The sequence below is a fragment of the Bidens hawaiensis genome, unplaced genomic scaffold (genome assembly GCF_021521415.1).
Source record: "Bidens hawaiensis isolate Kalapana, Puna unplaced genomic scaffold, B.hawaiensis_p1.1 tig00020524_1, whole genome shotgun sequence".
In the NCBI taxonomy this organism is placed as follows: domain Eukaryota; kingdom Viridiplantae; phylum Streptophyta; class Magnoliopsida; order Asterales; family Asteraceae; genus Bidens; species Bidens hawaiensis.
Genome location: NW_027493139.1, coordinates 1 through 27,028, shown reverse-complemented (window position 1 = coordinate 27,028; position 27,028 = coordinate 1). Strand labels below are relative to the sequence as shown.

General features: G+C 34.9%; 4 protein-coding genes and 1 non-coding gene across 6 annotated transcripts; 2 read left to right on the top strand and 3 right to left on the bottom strand.

Annotated features, from left to right (window-relative positions):
• Positions 1–213: 213 nt before the first annotated feature.
• On the bottom strand, positions 214–2,753 carry LOC143561005 (rac-like GTP-binding protein ARAC1). 2 transcript variants are annotated; one of them, XM_077049171.1, is made up of 8 exons: positions 2,561–2,753; positions 2,141–2,309; positions 1,299–1,386; positions 1,091–1,200; positions 949–1,012; positions 784–848; positions 639–704; positions 214–553 (listed from the first exon to the last, which is right to left on the bottom strand). In XM_077049171.1, exons 2-8 carry the CDS (start codon positions 2,237–2,239, stop codon positions 452–454), a joined length of 594 nt encoding a protein of 197 aa, XP_076905286.1. In that variant the 5' UTR covers positions 2,240–2,309; positions 2,561–2,753; the 3' UTR covers positions 214–451. The 2 variants fall into 2 exon arrangements, with proteins under 2 accessions (XP_076905286.1, XP_076905287.1); XM_077049172.1 differs by having other exon boundaries at positions 2,141–2,292.
• Positions 2,754–3,466: 713 nt separating this feature from the next.
• On the top strand, positions 3,467–5,034 carry LOC143561016 (pentatricopeptide repeat-containing protein At3g18970-like). Its single transcript, XM_077049178.1, has one exon. The coding sequence runs from the start codon at positions 3,467–3,469 to the stop codon at positions 4,865–4,867; it is 1,401 nt and encodes a 466-aa protein (XP_076905293.1). The 3' UTR covers positions 4,868–5,034.
• Positions 5,035–5,475: 441 nt separating this feature from the next.
• LOC143561004 (uncharacterized) lies at positions 5,476–7,680 on the bottom strand. Its single transcript, XM_077049170.1, has 3 exons — positions 7,646–7,680; positions 5,913–6,026; positions 5,476–5,776 (listed from the first exon to the last, which is right to left on the bottom strand). Exons 1-3 carry the CDS (start codon positions 7,661–7,663, stop codon positions 5,648–5,650), a joined length of 261 nt encoding a protein of 86 aa, XP_076905285.1. The 5' UTR covers positions 7,664–7,680; the 3' UTR covers positions 5,476–5,647.
• A 7,580-nt stretch (positions 7,681–15,260) lies between these two features.
• TRNAI-AAU (transfer RNA isoleucine (anticodon AAU)) lies at positions 15,261–15,334 on the top strand. The gene has a single exon. It is a non-coding gene; the product is annotated as a tRNA-Ile (tRNA).
• A 1,881-nt stretch (positions 15,335–17,215) lies between these two features.
• Positions 17,216–19,397, bottom strand: LOC143561013 (proteasome subunit alpha type-7-like). The gene is made up of 3 exons (XM_077049176.1): positions 19,093–19,397; positions 17,667–18,081; positions 17,216–17,595 (listed from the first exon to the last, which is right to left on the bottom strand). Exons 1-3 carry the CDS (start codon positions 19,263–19,265, stop codon positions 17,434–17,436), a joined length of 750 nt encoding a protein of 249 aa, XP_076905291.1. The 5' UTR covers positions 19,266–19,397; the 3' UTR covers positions 17,216–17,433.
• Positions 19,398–27,028: the final 7,631 nt, after the last annotated feature.

Sequence of the window (27,028 nt, the reverse complement as noted above, 5' to 3'; positions counted from 1 at the left end):
TGCAACTTAATCGACTAACCCCACCATGTCCCTGATGGGCAACGAGCAAAATTTTCCTCCGTTAATGGAGCATATTCCCCACTCGCACAAAAGAAAAAACAAAATCAACTTCATATTCCTTGAAATTGAAAGACAAAAGTGGGAATATATGATGTCAAACATCTTCATTCCCCACTAATTCAGCGTCAAAAATGTTGAAAATGATAAATATCATGTAGCCAAACCATGTTGATTGATAACAACTCAACAAGCACCATTTTGGTCAAAAACATGAAATATAAATCAACGAATACAAGTCCAACACGAATTTCTTAACCTAACTGGATCTCGAATCAAAAGTAATACATTAAAAAAACAAAAAATTAAAATCTGACAAGGCATCAAAGGACATGGAGGCACATGATAAGCCAACTGATGCTTCACATAGACGATCACTGCTTTCTTCTTCCGATCATAATATAGAGCAAGCCTTTTGACCTGCTTTCTTTTTTTTCTTTGACTTTGGAGGAGCAAGAACAACTTTAATTGCAGCATCAAAAACTCCCTTCACATTCTGATAAACAATAATGATAACATGCGTCAATCTAAAGTATTCATAACCTTCGTTTTATGAAGAATTTGTATAATATTATGCATACCTCTTGTGTTTTGGAAGAGCATTCGATGTATTCAGGTGCTCCAATTGTCTTCTTTAACTCCTCACCCTATAATAAACTCAAATATATGTATTTTTGCCATGACAAATTATTTATAGTTAAAAGATTCTCGGTAATAATATTTAACCTGAGCGGTAGTTATGGGAATTGCACCAGGATGGTCAACAAAGAACTGCTTATCATCCCGGAGATCTATATAATCCACAAGTTTCAAACTTATGTTTGATTAAATTACATATTTATAAAGCAAAATTTAATGCGCGAATATTGTCAGAATTAATTGTTAACTTACCGAGTTTGGTCCCAACGAGGACAATTGGCACACCAGGTGCATAATGTGTCAACTCTGGAATCCACTGTAAAATGTATAAATAAATCTGTTTTATATATCACATTATTACATCCATCGAAAGTAATGACAAGGAGATATTTACCTTCTTGGAAACATTTTCATAGCTGGCCTTGCTTATAAGGGAAAATGCTAAAATGAAAACGTCAGCACCGCGATAACTTAATGGTCTTAATCTGTTGTAATCCTCCTGTCCTGTTATCATTATTTCAATTTCACACCATGATTATGTTGTAAAATTAATATAAATAATTAAAAAGTAGTGATTGTTTATATAAGAATCCATAAATTACCAGCAGTATCCCACAAGCCTAGATTGACAGTGGCACCATTGACAACCACATTGGCACTGAAGTTATCAAACACAGTTGGAACGTAATCCTGTTTCAAACACAAAAAGGAATGTAATTACAATGTGTAGGGACATTATCCATCAGAATCAACTTAACATTAACCAAGACGAGCAATGTGCAAACAAATTAAAGCAAAAATCGCCCCAAATGGATAAAAAAAATGGCATAACGGCAATATATATTGACCATTTAAGATGATCCCTTGTCTTAATCAAGTAAAGAGCAGTTTCTTGAACAATTTTATATTCTCATTTTCTCCACATCGGTGTGATAATACAAGAACCCATAAATGCAGGTACAAGTTAATGGTGGGCATTGCTCGATTTTGGGCTCAACCCAAACCGAAACCTGAAAAATCGCTTTTTGAGTTTTTGTAAACCGTTCAGTTTCAGTTTTTTCGGTTAAGGCCCAGTTCAGTTTCGATTTTATCACTTGTACTTGAATTTTTTGTTCAAAACAAAAAAAATGGCCAAAAATAATGAATTGGGACCAAAAACCTTGGATCTAAATCCATTATGTAATAAATAAATAATAATTAACTGATGTTATAAATTCAGGCTGACATAATTTGTCAACACTATTTATTTATTTAAAAATGAAAGCTAATCAATTAATTGATTGATTAAATAAAATTAGGGGTAAAAATGTTGCCAAGGATGATGATCTGGAAGATAAATTGATGAGTGTACGTATATGATTTCAATAGAATGAATCCACAAAATGTACTCTATATAATCATACCAAAACAAGAAATCCCCAAAATGAGGAAAAATGATAATTACCGTGGGGAAGGTATTGCTGGTGTAGGAAATCAAGAGACAGGTCTTTCCGACAGCGCCATCGCCTACGGTAACGCACTTTATGAACCTCGAAGCGCTCATATTTCAGATCTTCTTCTATTCTGTTCTGTTCTGTTCTATTCTATTCAGAAGACCTGATCACCAACGGACTCTTAACAAATTTATATATATATATATATATATATATATATATATTGTTGTTAGTTGTTGTGGTTCTAATTCTATCTTCAAATTTTCCAACTCCTCTGTAACCCTAACTCAAGCGGAATTATTATTCAAATTAGTTTTGCAAATGTGATTAGGAAGACAAACAAACAAACCAACCCTAGAGAAAAATGGGGAAATTGAATAGCATACAAAACATAATGAGAAATTTGGGGATCGAGACAGATATTAATTTACCTTATTTTAGCCGCTAAAGAATGAATGCCGTTGAAACGGTAGCTGGGTGGTGGGGATCAACTCTCTCTCTCTCTCTCTCTCTCTAAATTATTATTATTATTAAGAATTCTAATTTGTGCAAAGGTTATGGCGTGTCGTGACAACGAAGATTGGTGGATGATTGGTTCAATCTTGTTTTAGAAAAATACATGTGTGGACCCCACCAAATTGACAAAACACAAATTATAATATTTATAATTTTATGTACATGATAATTTATTTACTAAAAGAATTAAGGAAAAGTATAGAAAGAAAGATCATATTAAGATCAATATTATGATTTATTAGAGTAAGATTTATTATGTTTTGGTTAAGCGTGTACCTCGCTTTCATATAACTACTCCACTTGCTTTTCTTAATTTAAATCTCACTAAGTCAATATGTGATGTTTTGTTTTAAACATTTAAAAAGATGTTTTCTTATTAACCCTTTGTTTTTCAAGTACAATATGTATATATTGATTGATATGTAAATTTAAAAAACTTGTGGTCGAAGTTTAGAAATATCAAGGTTTGATTGAAAAACAATCGTACACGTTAATCCGTTGGATTGTGTGATTAACCAACTGCAATTTTATTGATCATGCGGAGATAGAAGTTGGCAGTTGATTTGCACTCTATTAATGAGGGGCGTTTCTGTTTCTCATTATTGTTTTATCGACTATCGTTTCCCTAACTTCTCAATCCTAATTTTCTTCATCTTTTACATTGTTTGCTCGCTACTTCCCTATCATATATATCTAGTAAATAAGTATATGGTTGCGCGTACATATCTATTAATCCAAAATTATTTTTCTCGTTCTCTTATTTCATCCCTAATGATAAAAGATTACTGACATAACACAGAGCGCAGAAGATTTTGCCATTGATGCTACCCAGACTCAGACCCCTTTCACTATTACACCATTACAAATCATCCTTAACCACAACCCACCTCACTCAAATTCACTCTCAACTCATCTCCAACGGTCTAACTCATTCACCCTCCATTCTTGCCCGATTAATCGAACGTTACTGTGCATCATCACCCCCACACGCCCACCTCATCACCACCCACTTTTACAATCACAATAACGAACCCAACCCATATCTCTTCAACGTTTTAATCAGATGCACCCCTCCAGCTGACTCCATCACTGTATTTGCCAATTGGGTATCCAAACAAACCCTGAAATTCGACGACTTTACTTACATTTTTGTCCTTGGAGCATGTGCTCGACGCGCCAAAGCGTTACGGGAAGGGCTGCAGATACACTGTCGAGTGATCAAACACGGGTGTCTGTCGAATGTCATGTTGCAAACTACTTTGATTCATTTTTACGTTAAAACCGATGCGTGTCGGTTTGCACGGAAGGTGTTTGATGAAATGCCTGTGAGAACGAGAACTGCTGCTACTTGGAATTCGTTGATCGCGGGGTATTGTGCACGGAAAGACCATGCCAGAGACGGGTTGTTGTTGTTTGTTGACATGTTGACCGGTGATTATGGAGTGAAGGCTAATGATACCACATTGGTTTGTGTTTTGTCGGCCGTTGCACGGCTTGGTTATCTTGAAACGGGTGTTGGCATCCATGCGTGTATCGAGAAAACGATAGGTGGCGTTGAGAGTGATGTTTATATAGGCACCGGGTTGGTTGACATGTATGCAAAATGCGGGTGTTTGGATGCGGGGTTAAACTTGTTTATGAGAATGAGGCACAAGAATGTGCACACGTGGACAGCCATGGTTTCGGGTTTGGCTGTTAATGGGAAAGGAAAACGAGCTTTAAAGCTTTTCAATGACATGATAGATTCGGGTATTTCACCTAATTCAGTTACGTTCACAAGCTTGTTGTTGGCTTGTTCACAAGCAGGGCTTGTAAAAGAAGGTCTTTCTTTGTTTAAAATCATGAAAACGAAGTTTTGTATTGTACCGCTTTCACATCATTATGGTTGCATTGTTGACCTTCTTGCACGTGCGGGGCATTTAGAGGATGCGTTTGAGTTCATCGTTAGTGAAAAGGTTGAAAGTGACGAGGTTTTGTGGAGGAGTTTGTTACATGCTTGTAGATTGCATAATGATGTTGTGATGGGTGAGAAAGTAGCAAAGATTTTGATCTCAATGAAACCGGAATTTGATGTTAAAGGGTGTGATAGAAATGAAGATTATGTTGCTTTGTCTAATATGTGTGCTTCTGCTGGAAGGTGGGAAGAAGTGGCTAAAGTGAGAGAGATGATTATTGATAAAGGAATTCGGAGTGATCCTGCTGTTAGTGCTGTTTTCACTTAGTTTGCACTTGTGTTTTATGTAAATCATGTGAACCTGCGAGGCACGTAGCCCTCTAGACTCTAGTAGAGGTCTCAGAATTGAATCATGTTTTCACTGGTTTCTTGTCATGAACTCTTGAAAGTCACTTGCGCAATGACAACACAAACCACAAATTAACTGATCGGATTGGATAGCAGTGTATTGATGGTTCTTGTGAGTTTGGTTAGAAAAAAGAAAGAGAGAGAGAGAGAGAGAGAGAGAGAGAGAGAGAGAGAGAGAGATCATGTGACTTGAAGTGTTCATTAGGCAACCATCTTTATTACAGTTACTTTGTGTTGATTTTGAAGTTTCAAGTTTCAATCTTAGGGTTTATGTTCAGTTCAATATGATGGCTTTGTAAATCAATTGTTTATAGATTATATGATGATAATCTGGTTCATTTATTGAAATGCACGTTTGATATGGTTGTTGATAAGAGTCAAAATGAGTCTTAAGATGAAAGGGTCATCTCTTTATATCCGATTGAGATGGCTCAGTCAAAAGAGTTTTTCTGGTACGGTTAATTGTTATCGGTCGGAATGTCGGATTGTGTTGTTCTACAAACATATGTTTACTGTTTTTCAGTTTTTTAAACTAGCATGTAAACTATGATCACAAAATAACATTATTAAAGTAATATAAATCTTTTTACAGACTGATTTAAAAGGCTTTATCCATCAACAAACTCCATTTAGAAAACCAACAATCATTATACAGAAAACCAACAATCATTATACACAATCTTGATCGAAACTAATCAGTTTAGGCACGAAAACTGTCAGCTTTATCGAGTCTTGCAGTACCAGAGCTTGATGTTTCCCCCATTGCATCTGGAGACGCGGCCACTTGTGTTGTCTTTCTTTTTAATGTAGTTGGCATCCCTGATATCTCCTGAACAATGTTTCGTTAACCATTATATCGAAATACCCAAAGAACCTATAAACATTCTCACTAAAGACAACAAAGGTTTGATCAACCTTATAAAACATTTTAAGAAGCTAGTAAGAACACCATTAATCTAAAGTACCTTCATCAAATGCAATCTCATGTCACAAGGGCGAGCTTGAAATCCGATACACGCCATAGCAAAATTGGAATATTGAGACATGACGTCTGCAGCACTTTGCTTTTTCTGCTCAGCCTGCAACCAATGTTTGTGTTTATAACTACAATAATGAAAAGGAAATATATCGAGTAAAATCAACACAATTACCATCAAGTGCAGTAACTTCCTAACAAGCATCAAAGGAATAAAAAAGACAGACAAAGAGGTAATCATTCACAAAGGTAAAAATCCAAATTGATTCGGTTTTGGTTATCGCAACAATTCGAGTATTTAAACAGTTGTACTTCCGGGTTAATTGGGGTAGACGTTGCAAATTGTAATTCCGATTCAAAAAATCTGAAATTTAAAATGAAATTCTTTGATTTTCATATCATCTGTTATTCTGTTGACAATTAGATTTGTCAGAACATAAAGTCAAAATCTGGATGAGAATATTTATCACATTAATGAGGATATTCAGTATAATGTCCGAATTTTTTGTTTTTCTGTTTTTTTGTTGTTCCGTGTTTAAATATTTATTTAGGAAACTTTTATTGCTGTTCTGTTTGAACATATATGTGATACTGAAACTTCTTATACTGTAATTCTTCCTGCACCTGAAGTGGGTTTACACCTGATTTTGGGTTTACATGAGTCAGTCCCATCTATTGTATAGATTTGTAGATGAAAACTGTAACAGGATACTTAAAAAATCCACTCGCAAAAAGGGTTCAAGGACTCTGAATGTGCTTTGGAGACTCAACTCATACCTTTTAACCTTTAAGAGTTGACTTAGAGGCTAAGAACAAAGAAACTGTGATGTGTCGTGACCTACATAACAACAGCTGCAATATCCGACGGTGCCAAACCAGAGCATGCCTCTTGAGTGAATAAAACTAGTCTACCGAGTGCTATAAGAGAATCAAGACTTCACTTTGTAATCAGAGAAATGAGCATAGCGTGAAGATCACAAATCAAGACACTTTGATAGCATCAACGAAGACACGTTGGCTGACAAACCTAAGGAATATACATGCACGCCGAATTTATGTGCAAAGGTGTCGAAAGTTAATTATAAAATCTTTTTGTGGAACCAAAAACATTGGCAAACATATCGGACAACGGCGCTACCATATCCCACAAAAGCCAAAAGATAACATCCTATCAGAATTTTCCTTACTATTAGATTATTTCTAAGTGTGCTTTTAAGTGAAACCTTAAAAGAGTATTTGAGCGAATCCCCCATCGATCTAGAGTTTTTCTTTATATCATTCCTTCTTAATGTGTTGTTCTTTCTTCATTTATAGAATTAATATTTGAGTAACATTCTCTCTCATACATCTTTCTATCTTTTACAAATTCAGACTTCACTCAAAACACTCGTCTCTACATTATACAAACACGAGTTCATCGTTCGAACAGGACTGTTGGAGACTAACAATAAGTTTATATTATTAAAGACCTAAGAGCATAACCAACAGCAAGCAAAAAAGAGAAAACAAGCCAATGTCCATATACCGAGTGGTATATGATGACTATTTGCCTTATGAATTGTGACCGTTGTTCAAGATTTCATTAAGAATTAACAAATTATAATAATCAATAAACAAGAACCCTAACAAGCCATTAATTGAAATCTAGGGTTTAGCGGAAAGTGGTTTTTATGAAAACAAATGATGAAGAATGATGCATCAAAATCAAGGGTTTATTCGTACCTCGTAATCGTCGTTCATGATCGAAAGCTTTAACAAATCGAATGACTTTGTGAATCATGTGCGTCTCTCTAACTTGTAATTTCCTTTTTTTATTTAAAATGTAATTTCTTTAATTCATTTTTTTTTTAAACTTACTTGGATAGTTGGATTAGTCTTTGTTTGATTATCCACATTACACAATGTTACGTTATGGGTATGTTTGGTAAAACTAGCTGATAGCTGTTAGCGGTAAGTTAGAAGCTGAATGCTTGAAGCTGGTAGCTGTTAGCTGTAGCTTTTTAAATATTTAGGTGTTTGGCAGAGTAGCAGAAGCTTTTAATAAAACTAGTTGGGTTCCCGCGTGGTGCGGCGGAATGGGCACATAACCTAACATCAACCGCATAATCAGTGTCGGTACATGATTCACCTGATGACAGTGCATACATAACATGAATGTAGACGTGTAATTCATGGAAAAGCAGTAAGCTTGTAAATGATGTCGAAAATCAAGAAACAAAGCTGAAATATACAGTAACTTCAAATAGATAATTTTTTAAACAAACATATTTTGATATGAATCTCTTTCTGAACATGCATTGTTCTAATCTGAAACATGTTCTGACACGATCTCTTTTGACTCAAAAGCGTATCGACACGAATCAAACTAATTTAACCATTTTTGTATCGACTCGTTCTGACCCTAATTTGCACTTAAAAAAATTGGTCTTAGGCAACTTTTATTTCACAAAAAAAGCTGCATTAGGTGAAGTTGCATTAGACCTAATGCAACTTTTTTGTTAGATAATGCAACTGTTTCTTTCAAATGCAACCCTTTAAAAGTGTTGCAATTGAAAGAAACAGTTGCGTTATCTAACAAAAAGGTTGCATTAGATCTAATACAACTTCACCTAATGCAGCTTTTTTTGTGAAATAAAGGTTGTCATATGCCAATTTTTTGTAGTGTTGGTCTTACACATGACTCAAGTTCATCTGACTCGACTCCTAATTTGGTCTTACACATGACTCGAGCTCACATGACTCGACTTTTTACCGATCCTACCCGATAATCACGTAGTATGTTAATTTTTTAAAGTTAAAGAAGTATGACAATATCATACTCAAATTAAAGAGAATAAAATGCTCGTTTTTATGATGTAATTTGTTTAAAAAATTATTAACGTGTGAAAAAGTTATGGCTCCTAAAAAAGTCATGGGGTAGTTAGTTTTGAATAAGGGTTGAATGTGTAACTATAATATAAATTAACAAAAGTTGATATAAGTTCAAGTACCAAACTTTTAAATTCAAATGCAAAAGCTTGTAGCTAGCTTTTTTCTCAAACGCTACAAATACTAGCGTTTGAAAAATGAGCTTTTTCTACCAATCTAAAAGCTTGAAGCTACTTCAACCAAACAAATCTTTTTATTAAATATGAGTGTTTTCATAAAAACTTAAAGCTTGAAGCTTTTAAAAGCTCATCAAAGCTCATTGCCAAACATACTATGTGTACCAGGGCAACAAAATTTTGTGATAAGGACGATAGGGGCGAGAAACACCATCTCTCGAGGTTACAAATGGGTGAAAAGTGGGAGCGATAGAAACATGACGCCCGGTTGTGTAATGCACATGCTGATGTGGCGATCATTTATTGATGGGGGCGATTTTTGGGCTACAACACCGCCCCCTCTGGCCACATGTCAAAAAATTCCCTTCATTTGTAGCCCCTCCACTACACATAACATGTGGTTTGTGGCTCGCTCGAACATCACACGAAATAACTCGAAAAAAAGCATGGCTTGAAAAAAACTTGAATCTAAACAAGTTAGCTCGACTAGGTTTCTAAACGCGTCGAGCTCTAGCCAGGGTTGGCTCGGCTCGTTAGCTCAACTCATTTGGATTGAACCGTAAACTTTAATATGATAATAATATCATGCCAAAATAAGAAAACATAAAACTAATATATATATTAGGCCACTCGAGTGTTAAAACATTAAAAACAAAATTAAAACGTATAACATTATAAATTCTCTAGTTTATAAATTTTATAATTGAGGTTAAGAATTTTATTTTTATTGTTTATATATCAATATTTATAAAAAAAAATTAATGATTAAAAATAAAAAAATAAAAAAAATTAATAAGCTCGGCTCGAGCTTCATTTTTCAACTCAAAAAAGTAAACAAGCAAAGGTCGAGCCTGAGCTCAGCTTGGCTCGATTACAACCCTAGCTATGGGGCTATGCGTACCTTAATTGCCACATCATCTGTCTCAACATATCCTTATAAGAGCATCTACAATGGATATCATATCCTAAAGTTTGAGTCTATGTGGCACCAAGCACACTTGGGAAGACTTAAAATTAACCATTGTAGAGCTTTGAAGTTTGTGACAAGTTTCTTTCTTCAAACTTGCAAGAAACATGTAGTGTGGGCCCCACATCTTTTATACACACACATACTATATGTACATATACATATATATACATATTTTATATGTTTTTAATAGGTTTGTAAAGGTTTGTTGTTGTCGAAGAGAGTGAGGGTTTTTAAAAAAAGTTTGGAATTTGATGTGACGATAACGTGTCGGTTTATATGGATTTGTTGTTGTGGATGCTCATTATCACTCTTACTTTCCACCTCATTACTACACATTACATACGACATTTAAATAAAGCTTTTCTTTTACCTAATTTGATCCCACCTCATCTGCAAAAAGCAACAAAAACCAATGCCCTTCCACTAGGGCATTGGTTGCTTCATGCACCTATAGCCTAGCGGCTTACTGGCATAATTTTTCAATTGTAAGGCAAATAAAAACATCATCTGCCACAACATATCCTTATAAATAATCTTAGATCATGTGTAGTCATAAAGCCCCACCCCCAGGCGTTATACGTTACGTAGGTCCAGTCAGAGTTATGTTTTTTACAAAAACATGGTGTAGTCATAAAGTCTCAAAACGCCTAAAAAAATGTTTTTTTTTAATTTTCGTCCACATGTTCCGCGTTATATACAAAACACTCAAAAGAAAAACCCCAAAACGCCCGGGGGGGGGGGGGGGGATGCCCCTGGCGTTATTGTGCAAAACGCCTCCCATAAAGCTTGACTACGGATGATCTTCCCACTCTTACTTTCCATCTCATCCCACATTACACACAACATTTAAATAAAACATTTTCCTCTATTTAATTTGGTCTCACCTCATCTGCAATAAACAACAAAAACCAATGCCTTTGTGGAAGGGCTTGGTTCACCTCACCAACAACCTAGTGGCCAACGGGCATAATTCTTCTATGGAGAAGGCAAATAAGAACAAGTGATTTAAGAATGCATTAGAGCTAGTCTTAGTTGTTACTCCTCATTATAAAACGTTAAAAAACTTTGAATGTCGTTTTAGTTTTAAAGAATATAAAAATAAAATGAATATTTCATAGGACATTTCAGTTAAAAAAATCAAACACGTAAAAGTTCATTTGTAAAGCAAGTGTTACTTTCACAATAAAACGAAAAGTGACCCGTTTTATAAAATAAAAATATCTATGAAACATTGAAACTCAACCAAAGTTATGGAATTTCAAATTAGAATTTTGCTAAGACATAGCTTAACAATTTTAAGTATATTCTGTAAAACTTGGAGCAATCCCAACTTGAAGAACCCGAATGGTTAATACGAAAAGTATAAGGGTGGTACGGTAGATCTCAAGGGGCGGTTTGGTGGAGATCCAAAGTTCAGGGACCAAGTTGAATAACTTGGTGTCATAGTTATCTTTTATTTATTATTAAATAAATTAGAAGTTTAGTTTAATTATGTTTTCTAGTTTGAGTAGGATTAGAATTGTGGGTGTTATATAAACCCATCATAAGTTTCTTTTGTTTAGAGTAGAGAGAGTAGAAAGTATTTTATTCTTGTTTCTTATTAATGAAAAGAGTCGCATAAACGTTTTATGCAAAATCGTCTTTGGTGTTCTTGATTCACTTGTCTAAGGTTTAACAAGTGGTATCAGAGCCTAACGATCCAGGCTCGTGTTTCCGACCGGTGGCAAGTCTTGATTGCGGTAGCAGTTCCAATCAAAGGCATAAGAGGCTAAGAAACCGATCACGGGTGTTAAAGTTTCCGATCACATGTGTTTAAGATTACCTACGGAAGCCGGCAATCAAATATATTCCATCAGCGAAGAATTTGGGATGTATGTGACTTTGTTTTCCTTTTCTTTTTGCGAATATATAGTCGGAAATTGAATTCAGGATCTATCACCTTGTTAGCCAAAATTTGATTTAATATCAAAAGTCAAATCACAAAGTTTGGAATTGTCGTTACTATTCTTGGAATTTGTATTCAAGAAAAGTAAAACCACTTTTGTGATATAACCCTAATATTGCCGCCATCTTGCAACTGGTGTAAGTTATTTTGAATAGAAGCGAAGCGTTTGCGTATAACAAATAGGTCTTTATATTTGTTGATTAATCTCCTTTAGTTAAGAAACCAGAACAATGGCAGATTTCCAGGTTGTTGGAGGAATCAAGAAACTAAACCAAAGAAACTACAAACAATGTTCGACGTGCATCAAATCGTATCTTCAAGGTCAAGATCTTTGGCAGGTAACGACGGTACCGAGACGAGACAACCTGCAAACGATATTAGTGGTAGTATCGGGAAGTGGCAGGTGAAAGCGGGTCGGGCGATGTTTATCATCAAGACAACGGTTGATGATGATGTTCTTGATCACATTCAAGATCTCGAATACCCAAAGCAAGCGTGGGATACGCTGGAGACCTTATTTACGAAGAAGAACGATGCTCGATTGCAATTAGTCGAAGGTGAGTTGATGACGGTTTCCCAAGGGGATCTTCCAATCGCACAATATTTTCGTAAGGTAAAGAACTTATGTCGCGAAATTGGAGAACTCGATCCACAATCTCGGGTTAGCGATGCTCGTATGAAGCGGATACTCATCCACGGTTTAAGGCCAGAGTATCGTAACTTCGTTACCGCTATTCAAGGGTGGGCGACCCAACAGAGTATTACTGAGTTCGAGAATATTCTTGCCGAACAAGAAGCCTTAGCAAAACAGCTAGTCGGGGTGTCGATTAAAACCGAGAGCGAAGCCTTGTATATCGGAAGGAAGGAGAAGCATCGGTTCTACAAAAATAAGAATCGTGATGGTGAGAAAGGCAAAGGTAAATATTGGGAGAACGAGAAACGTGACCGACCCAAGAAGAGAGAATGGAATAGAAAGCGTCGGGTTGATAATTCTGAAGAAGATTCATCGAACGAAGAGAACCGAGACAAGGAATCAAGGTACCAACCAAAACAATTTCCGTTTAGGTACCATAACTGTAGACAAAAAGGGCATATGGCAAAATACTGTCGAGAACCTAAGGAGGAAGGTAATGCAACTGTTGTTAAAGAAGAAGAACCGTGGGATGTGGAGGCTAATATGGCCGATGTTCAAGGAAAATACACGGTTGACACCGAATTCAAACCGAAACTGGTAGATGAATGGTTTGAAGAAGGCTCCTGTTGGTGGACAGATTAGGAAGTAGTGCCGAAGTCGCCGTTAAAGGTAACCATAGAATCATCATTGTAACCGAACAAGACGAGAAAGAAACCGTGTTGAATGAAGTGCACGAGGAGGTGGCTCCATCTAATGTTACGGGTTGTCATGGTGGAACAGAAAACGTTGAAGACCAACAAACCAACAAAGTTGACATTGGAGTTTGCATGAGGTTCATGCAAAGTTCGGGTGATCCGAACGAACACTCGAATGAACAACCGAATGACGGAGTTAAGTTCGAGAGGGAGCATGCATCGAGCGGGGATGAAAGAATTGCTTTGAGTACCATGATAGTTGGTCAAGAAGTTAGGAAAGCAAAAATTGTTTTCGATCTGAAATCAGGTGATGCAGTTCTAAATAGTGGTAATCTCGAAACTAGCTCATTTGTAACCAGGAAAAAGAAACCTGAAGGTAGAGTGAAAATGTTGAATCCAATAATCAAGCTCAAAGAGGTACGGGCTTTACAAGGTGTGAAAGGTCTTGGAGAGACAATGGAAGTTGGTATTGAGAGGGAGTGTAAAACTTGGAGCAATCCCAACTTGAAGGACCCGAATGGTTAATACGAAAAGTATAAGGGTGGTACGGAAGATCTCAAGGGGCGGTTTGGTGGAGATCCAAAGTTCAGGGACCAAGTTGAATAACTTGGTGTCATAGTTATCTTTTATTTATTATTAAATAAATTAGAAGTTTAGTTTAATTATGTTTTCTAGTTTGAGTAGGATTAGAATTGTGGGTGTTATATAAACCCATCATAAGTTTCTTTTGTTTAGAGTAGAGAGAGTAAAAAGTATTTTATTCTTGTTTCTTATTAATGAAAAGAGTCGCATAAACGTTTTATGCAAAATCGTCTTTGGTGTTCTTGATTCACTTGTCTAAGGTTTAACATATTCGGCTCCACGTACAAAGTTTTCAAGTCGAGTTATATCATTACGTACTTGTTTAAGTAAAAAAGTTCAATCATTCAATAAAACTTTATATTTGTTTCTTTATATTTTGAGTTGAGACCATGAGTCATTTTTATTTTGTGTTTACCCTAACTTCATCAATATGAATAAATCCATCAACTACAATCATCCGGGTGTTCGACGAGTTTTAATTAACGTCTTGTTGACACTCCGATGGCAAACCCATTAAGGATTGCCAGTGGTTAAGTGACAACACACTTTTTTGATACTTACATGCTATATATACCATCAAAGATTTTCAATCGGTGACAATAGTGATTTCACAATTGTTGAGTTAGCTCGTCACACTAGAGAAGACACCTTCAGTAATTGTGAAAATACTTGAAGTCTTGAACTAGTTATTTATTGTTTATCTCACACTGATTTGTCTTTGAAGCAATGGTAGGCTAAGCCCTTATAAAAAGGAGCTTACTGCATAGTTTTAAGAAGAAAACTTCACTTATAGCTAAAGAGGATGTAAACTGCTAAGCCCTTATAAAAAAGAGTTTACTACACAAGTTTAGGAAGAAAATAACACTTGTTTTGAAGAAAAGTTTAAACTAAACTTTTCTTAATCATCCTATGTTGGTTTACGTAGAGTTGATAGAGATCCAAATACCCAAAAAGGTGACCCGACTTGACCAGAAAATGTTTACACCGAGTTGATAGGCATCTGAGCATGAATATTTCACCCGGGTGAATAATTTTGGGACCTGCCTTTGGACACTCCTACATAGCCCAAGCTACAAAGACTCGGAGAGGCTACAACATTCGGGTGCTTGGCGAGTTGGCGAGTCTACTATAGCATTCATGTATTGTTAATGCAATACTGTTTAAATCTTAGTTGTTGATTTTAAATGACAAGAAAAATTCTTCCGCAATCCGACCACCACCACCACAAACCATCATCAACCACAAGGACACCCAAAATTCCGAAACCAATGGAATTCAATGTGTGTCGCTAAAAAATCAAGCTTCAATTATACGTACCCTTGTTCCATCTAAAACGCAGTGAGACATCAACCAGTTGATTATTTGAGATGAAGACTTTGATCTTACAATTAGCTCTAAAAGCAATCCTAATGGAGAATCTTAACATCCGTCTAATTTGAAATCACCAGATCAAATTGAAGACGTGCAGGCCTATTAGCTCAGTTGGTTAGAGCGTCGTGCTAATAACGCGAAGGTCGCAGGTTCGAGACCTGCATGGGCCAACCATTTATTTCTTTTTATTAATAAACGCACTGAACTTGCAAAGATTTTAAAACCAGCCCTGAGAAAGGAGGCATTCTCGAGTTAAAATAAAAAGATAGGAAGATAGGGTAAATTAGTAATATGGTAGTGGGATATAAACTTTCCTTCATAATTCGGCCATATTTGGCAGGAAATTTTTGAAGGAAAAAAGGCTTTAACTTTTCATTCTATTCTTTTTCTTTTCTTTTAATGAAAAAACTTAAGAATGAAAAAAAAAAAATTCTTATCTTTTCTTTTCCAATCCCTTAAATAAATAACTCAAGAATGCACCCTTAGTTAATCTTCTCCAGTTTCTATTTAACGATTTAAACATGAGATTCATTTTTCAGTCACATACTCGATTATAAAACCATGTCTTGTCTCCTATCCAATCTCATGTTTTTAGGAACTCGTTGTTCAGTATATAACATGGTTCGTGGGTATTGAGCATACTCATTTATGCTTTTATATGGTTAAAGTTTTCAGTTGAGATGCCAATTACTGGAACACGTTCTTATGGTCATCTCCAAAAGATCAAAGTTGAGTTTTTAGATTCTTAGATACATTCTCACAATGTTATAATTTTATGATTCTTTCAGTTTCTAGTAATTTCTACTTATAGCTATATACTTTTTAATAATCCCAAACCTAATCCCTGCATGAATCTTTCGAGTTGCAGCCTTGCAGGTATGCCAACGCGTTAGAGGTTTTATTTAACTATCCCTACACTTGTAGGTCGCCCTATATTTCTACAATTTGCTTCTTCCTAACTATGGGTTATCCTCTTCTACAAAAGGAGAACCTCTTCTGGCCTTGATTTTTAAGCGTCTAGTACTCTATTAATATTCATCCTTCCACCATTCTACGAATAAGGGATTTAACCTTGGCGTTTTATAGGTCATCCAAATATACATTTTAATTTCTTCTATGTCATATCCAGCAAAAATAATACTTATAACATTAAATTTCTAATAGTATACCATCAATTAATTTTTATGTTTTCAAAAGTATAAAGTTATCAGTCTATCAAAAGAAATTATTATGTTATTTGAAAACATTGTATGAACGAAAGTAAATACAGATACAATCTATCTCGTGAAAATTAAAAGACAAAAAGTTTAGTTGGTTTATTAAATGTAGAAATGGCAGAAAAACCTATACAAAAATCATAAAACATTACTTTATTACGAAAATAGTTATTTTCACAGGTTTAAGATGGGCATGGTATTCGTGATACCCATTTGATTTCCTAAACATAATCACCATACACATCCGATTAACCAAAACTGATATTATACCCACATCAAAACCTATAATATAAACTCAATATAACACATGATACTTTGTGTTCATTAAAAACTTCAATTAGAAAGAAAAAAAACCTTACAAATTTAGAAGTGTAATTGAATAAGTGAAATTCCAAATTGATTTTGGAGTGATTTTATGACCAATTTTTACAAGGCCCAGTAAGACAGACTTAAGAAACACTTGAAAGATAGACTAGGGAGCGGGGCAATCAACGGATGTAGAAAATGGTTTTGAAATCGGATACAAGAGCTGGAATCATTAAAACTCTACCATACCCAAACCATTGTTGTCCCTAATTAGATTATTCGAACGTATTGTTTAGCATAGATGGCTCAACAAATCAAAACAAACCAAATTTGAATTTGGTTTGTTGGTTCTAAGTAGCCTTTAATCGTTGGATCAATTACCACTAACCCGATGACTTTTGCAAGCTTGCTACAAGTGCAAACCTATACAAATCAACAAACACATGGAATCATGACTAACTTCTATCGAACCCAAGTCAATGGTTGAACCTTGAGCAAGCTTCACACAACACCAAGGAAACATAAAACTTGAAATCCCAGAATTAATGCCATTGAAACTGTCTAGCTAGTCTTCACCATAAAAGTTTCATCAAACATTCGACCAAAAGCATAGATCACCTCAAATGAGTCCATGAAACTACCACACGACTGTTTAAACAAACGACCCAATAGACACGTACTGCAAAGGTCAAACTTAACAAAACAACAATAAACCTGGGTGACAAAAGAAGTCAATCTTTAACACATCATGTTTCCTTAGTTGCAGGCGCCTTCTTTGCAGCCTCAGCAGCTGCTTTCTCAGCTTCAATCTCGGCAACAATGGCATCAATTTCACCTTCATCAAGTTGCCTCAATCCCTCCTTTGTCATCACAGCAACTTCTATATTCTTCCCTCCGCTCTCAACGACCTAAATTTTACAAAAACATAAATCGAATACTAAAAAAAACAATTAAACTAACGTAACTAAAAAACACTTACTTCAAGCAGAGCGCGAATAGCAAGTTTAATAGTTTCTTGACCAGAAGTCTCTTTATAATTCTTTTCCAAAAACTCCCTCATGGAATTTGAGTTTCTACCAGTAGCATTAGCTTTCCAAGCAGAAAATGTTCCGGAAGGATCCGTCTGGTATAATGACGGTACACCAGTGTAAGGATCGAATCCTACAATTAGTGTTGAAAGCCCAAATGGCCTCACACCACCACTTTGTGTGTATTTCTGTTGAAGACCTGCGATGTAACGCGTGATATACTCTACAGTAACTGGATCCTCAACTGTAAGCCTATGGCTCTGGCACTCGATTCGTGCCCGGTTGATAAGAACACGCGCATCGGCTTTAAGTCCAGCACAAGCCAGTGCAATGTGATCATCCAAACTAACAATTTTCCTAACTGATCTGCAAACACATATAGAACATGATTCAGAAAGATATTATCAACAACATAACCAGAAAACCTGTTAATACAATGATAAACTTGATCACACGATCAGAACATTCTCACAATCATGTTTACAGTACACATAAACAGATAAATGTTAATGCTCTATACACTCAGTAAGGTAATTTGTGAAACTAAAGCTTGAAGATAGGGATGTAAACGAGCCGGTCCGAGCCTGAGCTCCGCTTGTTTTAACTCAAGAAGGCTCGAGCTCGAGCTAGGCACACTTATAGCTCTATATCTAAATCTCGAGCTCGGACTTGTAAGTAGTTTTTCAAGCTCAAATTCGGGTCGTTTATGATGCATTAATTATATAAATATTTTATTTACATATTTTTATACTTATTTACACAAATATTTACAATTTTTAAATATAATGCAATATAAATTACTTAATTATTATTACTATCAAAAATTTAAACATAATCTGTTCAGTTGATGCAAAAGGATATTGGATATAAGTCAAGGACCAATATTTGAGATATCAGTTATCACGGTGGAAAATCGGAACATCAGTAATTTAATATCATGCAGAATTTATATATATTATATATAACAACTTAATAGTTAATACGAACAATTCAGTATACTCTCCTACCATTAACAAAATAACCTATTGCAACTTACAAAAGACTAACTATTGTAGCAAGTAGAAACAAATTAAGACTTAAAACACTAACATTAAACACTAAAAACTGACAATTAAGACTTAAAAAACTGATATCAGGAAAATCGATGATATATTGGCCAAATATGGATGACATGTGAAGCAATTTTGAGTAGCTCACGAGTGGCTCAGCACAACAACCTTTTATATGATCATTCATAACTTAAAAAGCAACTGAACATAAACACAGACTTTAGATCCAATTTGCAGCTGAATCAAAATCATATATAATGCTATAAGTTTGAGTGATCGCAATTAGGGTTTAAAAATTCAATTAAAGAGAAGATTTGTTTGCTGAAACCTGGAGTCTTGAAGTTTAACGGTGGACTTCTTCTCGACACCAAGGACGATGGTGTCAGTGCCACGGACACCGACGGCGGCGTTACCTTTGCGTACGGCTTCCAGTGCGTATTCGACTTGGAAGAGGTGGCCGTCCGGAGAGAACACCGTGATAGCTCTGTCGTATCTCGCCATTGCAGAATAAGATTTGGGTTTTCGGATTCGGATTCGGGTTTTTTTTAGGTTTGATCAGAGAACAAAAATGCAAATAATATTAATAATATTGGGGGATCTGTCTGTCGACTTTGGGAACAAGGCAACTCAATTGGAAAAGATACATAAAAAGTCCCTAACCTATGGAAAGTTTCTACTTCACCCCATAAACCAATAAAGAAAAATAAGTTAAATGCACTTCTCTGGTCAACACCATTTTGCAGCATAGCACATATGGTGGATTTTTTTGCGAGGTGCACACATGTGGTCTGCATATTTTTCGATGCGGTTAATGTCGTTAACCCTACGTTACGAATTGTGTGAAAAGAAATTATATCTTTGTAGTTTGCACTCATGTGGTTTGATGTTATTAACATTTGCACCCTCTCTTATTTGGTGGATAGTTAGGTTAATTGTCAAGAGCGAGATGAGGGTGGGCTTACCCAGATGACGGTGACTGCTGAACGATAGAGTAAAGAGGTGTGAGTGGTGGAGCTGACTACCGCCTTGAGTACCCGTATCAATCTAAGCATCGCTTACCATCCGCAAACCCATGTACAATCCGAGTGAACAATTCAAAACCTTAAAGATATGCTCCGCTCTTGCATATTAGATTTTGGTGGAAATTGGGATACTTACTTACCACTTGCAGAGTTTTCCTACAATAATAGTTTTCACACTAGTATCGGCATGGCACCCTTTGAAACTATTTATGGCCGTAAATATCGTTCCATGATTTGTTGGAACAAGATTGGTGAATCGCAAATCACCTGTCCCGAGCTTGTTCAAGTAACTTCCGATCGGATCGCTCTTATTCGTCAAAATCTTTTCACTGCTCGTAGCCGTCAAAAAAGTTACGCCGATAAGCATCGTAAACCTCTCGAGTTCAATGTTGGTGATCGAGCTCTCCTTAAAGTATCTCCATGGAAGGGGTAGTTCACTTTGGTAAAAGGAATAAGCTATCTCCTCATTTCATTAGCCAATTTGAGATCATTGAAAGGGTTGGTATAGTTGCGTACCGTCTCGATCTCCCCGAAGAACTCTCCCATGTTCATCCGAATTTTCACGTTTCCAATCTCAAGAAGTGCTTAGCCAAGGGGAATCTTCACATACCCCTCGACGAAGTACAAATTGATGAATCTATGTGCGCTATCGAGAACCTGTTGAAATCATGGATCACATGGACAAAGAGACAAAGCGTAGCCGTATCCCGCTTGTCAAATTTCATTGGAATCTAAACAATGACCTAAGTTTTCTTGGGAGCAGGAAGACCAAATGATGACCAAGTACCCACACCTTTTCGTTACGGCTTAATCTATAATTTCGGGACGAAATTTCGAAAAGTATGGAATGCTGTAACATTTCGGGTTCGTTTTCTTGAATTCGTAACCTTTACCCGACCCGGGTTTGTATTCGGATAATTATTCAATAAATCCCGCATTGTTTTGTATTTTCATTTTATTTATTTAATTGATTATAACTATGTGTTATGTGCAAATATACCCCCCGAACTAACCTTTTAACCACTCTTGCACCCACAACTAAATAGTAGGGATTAAATTGCAAATAATAATTAAATTTGTTTTCTTTCTTCTCTCCCACCGTCACCACCGACGCCCCCCCCCCCCCCCCGCCTTTCTTGGCCCTTAATTCATGGGATAATCAATGCAATTGGTCACTCGAAATCATTCCTTGATCACAAACGAATCACACCGAGAAAACGATAACCCTGGACAGCTAATCAATCCGTAATTAAAACTACAACAAACCACGATCTAATCAACCCGTAAATTGTATATAATCGCTTGTAATTCAATTAAACTCGTCCACACATTCCTCATAACATCTCGACACTAAACCCTAACTCAATTGCACCATAAGAAGCCGTTAAGATCAGGTTCGATTCCAAGCTCAAGCCGTGAAGAATATTTGGCCATTAGCCATCGATTCATGACCGTTTCTGGTAACTAAATCATGCATTCAGTTCGATTTTGATCAATTAATGTTAACCCCAATTCAATTTTAACAAACAAAGATCAAATGAAGCAATTCAAAATCTAGGGTTTATAATTGAAATTAGGAAGAACTCATGTCTATGTATTAATTTAATCCATATGGTACTCTTAACGTGTTAGAAACATGCCCCATTGGTTGGTGCATATTTCCTTAATGCAACATCCTACTTTCGGTTATAATAATAAAATATATTTCGTTTATTTTATAGTGTGTCGTTTATCTGTTTAGATAAATAAACTATAAGATGATGGGTTTGGACCTTAAAAGATGGAATAAGAGATGGAATGGGCCTTAGGTCCATGGGCTTAAGGGAGTATAAATACCTCTTAAACCCTAAACATTTCTATTTTTATCCATCTCTACACCATAGCCTACACCTTGAAAAACACACACATACACCATCCTTTAACCCGAGCCTAGATCCGAAGTTGAAAACCCGAGCTTGTTGGTGCTAGAACGTTGCGATGAACCGAACCTATCAATACCAGCTCGTGTTCGTAAACCGACTCGTTTAAGGTACGTTTATATCTAGAACTTGTTCATTAGGCTCGGATTCGTTTAAGTAAATCCTAGATCTACACGAATATGATGAAATCGAATAAAACGAACTAATCCACAGAGAAATCCATTAACATTTGATAGGATAATCGATTGTTGTGATGAGCCGCATGTATGTATCAATCAAAACACCCTTTAAACCTGAATGTTTGGCCGATTTGACACTTAGGGTTTGTAGGCGCTGGTATTACAAGCCCATTGATACCCTATTCATGTTATTTCATCAAGAAATGATGATTAATTGCAAATCTGAGGTCTGTTGACTGTTATTGTTCTTGGCGATTTTGACTTTGACCCCTTGAGTCAAAGTCTGGATAAGATCAATGCATGATAAGATAACGAATTAGCTCACCCAGTTCGTTATGCCAAGATAACGAATCAGGTGATTCGTTACTCACCCAATTCGTTATATTAAGATAACGAATCAAGTCAATTCAAGATAACGAAGTAGCTAACGAACTAAGATAACGAACTAATCTAATGAATCAGATCATGTAAGATGACGAATCAGATAACGAATCAGGTGATTCGTTACTCACCAATTCGCTAAGTTCGGATAACGAATTAGACCACGAATCAGGTTGTGTTTTGATAACGAATTAGGCTTAATTCGTTATAGAGAATGAGTTAACGAATTAGAGAATAATGTAAAATCCTAATGGAAAATGTGTTACGACAGTTAATGGCAATACATTTTTTCCAATCTGACCTGGCAGCTTAACCCCAGCCAGGGGCTCTGCCCCTTGGACCCTGCTAGGGGCTGCCGCCCCCCATAGACCCTGCTGCCAGGGGCGCTGCCCCCGGACCCCCGTTCGTTGAAGGTTATAAATAAACTAGAGACACATTATGGGTAGCGATAGATAATTGATACGTGTAATTGTTATATAGTTAGCCATGCTCAACTAAAGAAAGGGATTACCATTAACGGTGAACGTAACCACATTCAGGTGAATTTCTAGCCCCATTTCCTTGTTAGGTTTTCGAGGTTGTGTGCATACTCGACGTGATAGTTAATACACTTACCTTAAATGGTAAGTGTATGCCATGTATGATTGATATGTTAATTATGTATGTATGTTTTGAATTGAACGAAAGCTTGTCGGTACGTGAACCTCACGATCTTCGGATATTGCACGTGTTGATAAGGGAGGTATGTAAATAATAGATGAATGTGTATGATAGATATGTGTACAACATATGAATATGTATGAATGAGTAAAGAATGTATATGTATGTTACGAGCATGTAAAGACAGAATGTACGAATACGAAGAAGTAAGGGATCGGACCTTAATAATATCTGAGATAGAGAAGAAAGGGATCAGACCCTAATAATATCTGAGATAGAGAAGTAAAGAGGGATCAGACCCTAATAATATCTGATATAGACAAATGACAGAGGTATCAGACCCTAATAATATATGAGATAGAAAAGGAAGGGATCAGACCCTAATAATATCTGAGATAGAATGGACAATAAATATGAAGTATGAAAGTAATAAAGTATGTACGTATGTATGAAAGTATGAAATGAAAGTAAATTAGTAAATTAATTATTATGTAGCTTCGGATGCATGATTGAAAGTAAGAGTATGTATTATATGATGTATGATTAACTAGAACTCACTCAGCGTAGCTGACTTTTAGTATGCACGCAGATGAGTAGGATGAGACAACTGGCTTGAGCGGGGACATATGGCGGAAGAATAAGAGTCTGACATCTGAAGACTTATGATGTTTTATATTTAATGTTTGATTTTGAAAGACAAGATGGTTATTTGAGACATGTTTATGAATTAATATGTTATGTTTTATGAAAGTTTTGCAATTTCGCGAATATTTTAATTAACTATGATATTTAGAACTGTGTTTATGAGTAAATCCAACATCCAATGTAGGATATCGGTAATGGGGCCTTACATTAAAGCACTGAACCGGCCTGGGCGCGGATTGGAGTTCCCCTGCCCGATTTTCGAGTTTTATTTTTTTAAATTCATTTTTAATCAATTTTATATTTATTATATATATATGTATGTATATATGTGGAAAGTATAAATAGAAAACTTGGTTGAGTTGAGAAAACCATGAAAACTTGATTGTGTAGTTCTAAGAATTCCACATCTATGCTTTTGTTATTTTAATTCAAAGTTCGTAAAGGGCATAATAGTCTTTTTAACACCAAGTGTTTCTCTCTCATGACAAACAAATATCTAGATTTATCTCTTTTCTTTTTTATTCTTTCCATATCTTCTTTATCTATCTCTCTTCATCTTCATCTATCTATATCTTCTTTTTTAATTAATCAAACAATCAATTTATTTATCCTTGCTAACTAGAAGTTCAAAGGCCTAAATACCGCCTCCGTTGATGGTGACTAGTTTTTGGCAACCCTTTCAGTCTTCTAGTCAAGCTCTCATGAGTCGAGATCTCGATTGAATGTCTCGATAGTTTTTGATATTTTTTTAACTCGGAATTTGGTAGATTTTTGATGTTTTTTCAAGATCTGAAGGTTTGTTTCTTTCTTTACTTTTTTTTCTTTTTTCATTCTTTTTTAGCTCTAATTAATGTTAGATCTTTGATTTATTTTTGGATAGATCTTACTCTTTTTTTCTTTTTTTTCTTTTGAATATAGTTGGTAGATATTTGATGTTTTTCTTTTATTTTTTTTTCTTTTTATCAATAAAAATGAATTAAAAATATTATGAGAAAATATTAAGAATTTTCTCACGTTTTTCAAAATTGGTCTTCACGTTTTTCAAAAATATTACGAGAAATCGATGTGGCCGGACTTTGATGGAGAGTTGCCGAATTTTGATGGGAGACATACTTCTAAGTTTTATCTTCCAAGTTTATCACCTAAATTTTGTTTAAATCAATGTTCCCCCAAATTGATATATTATGTTATGATCTTTTAATATCTTTTTAGTAATGCGAGGGTGTTGGTGACGGTGGACGATGGCACCATGATGGTGGAATGTTGGGACGCAGGTGGTGTGGTCATTTTCTCGCAATCGCCACTCCGGTGGCTGACCTTTTTCTCGCAACCTGCCGGTGGTTCCAATCTACCAGTGTTACTTTCACTTTTTATTATTATTAATTTTTTTTTATAATTAAAAGTCCTTATTGGTTTAAAACATATGTTTTTTATACAATTTAACATATGTTTTAAACAAATAACATATGTTTTTTTAATACAATTAACATATGTTTATATTACTTTCAGATCGAAAACCTTCTAAGAAATCAACTTGTGGTGCGATAAATTTCTAACGAGTGCCTAAAAAATACAGACTTGTTTAAAAGCTGACTGAAGCTTGTGAAGAGAGAGAGAGAGAGAGAGAAAGATTGTGACATTAAGTAAACAATTTACAAGAGAAAGAAAGTGATGTGACATAAAGTAAACAAGCGGGAATAGGAGAAAAAATAAAAAGTAGGAAACAGAAATATTTTTTTTGTGTGTTAGGACATGTGTAAGAAAGAGAAAGTGATTGTGACATAAAGTAAATAATTTTAAATTATTATGATACACTTTTTTTAATTCATTTAAAAGTTCCCTCTCCCTGCACATTTTCATATGCAACCATCACATCTTTTTTTATTTTCAAGATCCAATCTCATATATTCATAAATCCTTTCTTCTTTATTCATTTTTTTCAAGATCAAAAACAAATTAAGAGACTCAATAATTTAAGCTTTTTAATAGAAAATTTGTTGGTATTAAAATGAGATTCACAAATAAAAAGAGAGAAAATAATGATGACATAAAGTAATAGATGTGATTGTGGCATAAAGTAATGATAGTGATTGTGATAGATTTTATTTTTTTTTAATGAAAATATACCTTTAAAGGTGATGGAAAGTGCTATTTAGGTCATATCACCTTTTTTACTTTTGATTTCTTTCATGTTGATTATATTAAATATTTCAAATCTTTATTAATTTTTATATAGTTTTTTATGTTAATAGCACCTTCTTAGTGAATAAGAAAGTTTTAAAGGTAATAATAACATGTTCTTTTGAAAAAGTTTCATGGGTCATATCATATTTCTTAATTGCTTTAAGTTTCTTTTGAAAAAATTTGTGTAATAATAATCATTAGTAAATTGTTTGACATTTTATTTTAAGTTGGAGATATACGATTTAAATTTTAATTTATTAGTAATATTAGTGAATTAGATAGATAGAAAAATTTAATGATAGCATTCTAGTACAATAAAAAAAATATGTTTTTGCATATTTAAAAATATGAAGACAAACGTAACATAAGTTTTTGCATATTTAAAAATCTGAAGAGAAGCGTAACATACGTTTTCGCATGTTAAAAACATATGTTTCTAGATAACAGTAGCATACGTTAAAAAAAACAAACTCTGAAGACCACCCCACCCCGCCACATTTTTTTCCGGACAAATAAGTTGAAGATATAGTAAATTATTGTAAATTATAAATTATTATGATACACATTTTTTAATTCCTTTAAAAGTTCTTTTAATAATAATAATCATTGATAAATTGTTTGACATTTTGTTATAAGTTGGAGATAAAAGATTTAAATTTCTTTAAAAAAGAGTTTGTGTAATAATAATCATTAGTAAATTAGTTGCCATTTTGTTTTAAGTTGGAAATATAGGATTTAAAATTTTAATTTATTAGTAATATTGGTGAATTAGATAGATATAAAAATTGAATAATAACATTCTGGTACAAAAAAAAACATACATACGTTTTTGCATGTTTAAAAATCTGAAGACAGGCGTAACATACGTTTTCGCATGTTAAAAACATACTTTCTAGACAACAGCAACATACGTTTAAAAAAACAAACTCTGAAGACCACCCCACCCCGTCATCTTTTTTTTTCGGTACAAATAAGTTGAAGATATAGTACAAAATTCAAGATTTCTTTAAGAATCGCAACAAAACCCAAAAAAATTAAATACTTTTAAGGGCCAACAATAAAAAGAAGAATGGAGCTCATTTTCTACTCTAAAATAACAAAATGCAAAAGATGTAAAGTAAGATCCAAATCTAAACAAAATTTCTAAGAATATCTTAAAAAATTAAAATACTAAAACGACAAGATCTGAACTTTGTTAACATGGTACCTTAAAAAGAAAAAGAAAAATTAAAAACGACGAGATCCTAGTAGCTTTCATCCATAAATTCTTGTTA

What these genes read in the sequence shown, in the direction of transcription:
- LOC143561005 (XM_077049171.1), bottom strand. Translation starts at nt 2,239, where the DNA reads ATGAGCGCTTCGAGGTTCATAAAGTGCGTTACCGTAGGCGATGGCGCT. An exon ending in AGGCTTGTGGGATACTGCTG is followed by an intron (nt 1,201 to 1,298) that starts GTAATTTATGGA and finishes TAATGATAACAG; the next exon opens with GACAGGAGGATTACAACAGA. An exon ending in GCTCTTCCAAAACACAAGAG is followed by an intron (nt 554 to 638) that starts GTATGCATAATA and finishes ATTGTTTATCAG; the next exon opens with AATGTGAAGGGAGTTTTTGA.
- LOC143561016 (XM_077049178.1), top strand. Translation starts at nt 3,467, where the DNA reads ATGCTACCCAGACTCAGACCCCTTTCACTATTACACCATTACAAATCA.
- LOC143561004 (XM_077049170.1), bottom strand. An exon ending in TGAGATTGCATTTGATGAAG is followed by an intron (nt 5,777 to 5,912) that starts GTACTTTAGATT and finishes AACATTGTTCAG; the next exon opens with GAGATATCAGGGATGCCAAC.
- LOC143561013 (XM_077049176.1), bottom strand. Translation starts at nt 19,265, where the DNA reads ATGGCGAGATACGACAGAGCTATCACGGTGTTCTCTCCGGACGGCCAC. An exon ending in GTTAAACTTCAAGACTCCAG is followed by an intron (nt 18,082 to 19,092) that starts GTTTCAGCAAAC and finishes ATGTGTTTGCAG; the next exon opens with ATCAGTTAGGAAAATTGTTA. An exon ending in CTATTCGCGCTCTGCTTGAA is followed by an intron (nt 17,596 to 17,666) that starts GTAAGTGTTTTT and finishes TGTAAAATTTAG; the next exon opens with GTCGTTGAGAGCGGAGGGAA.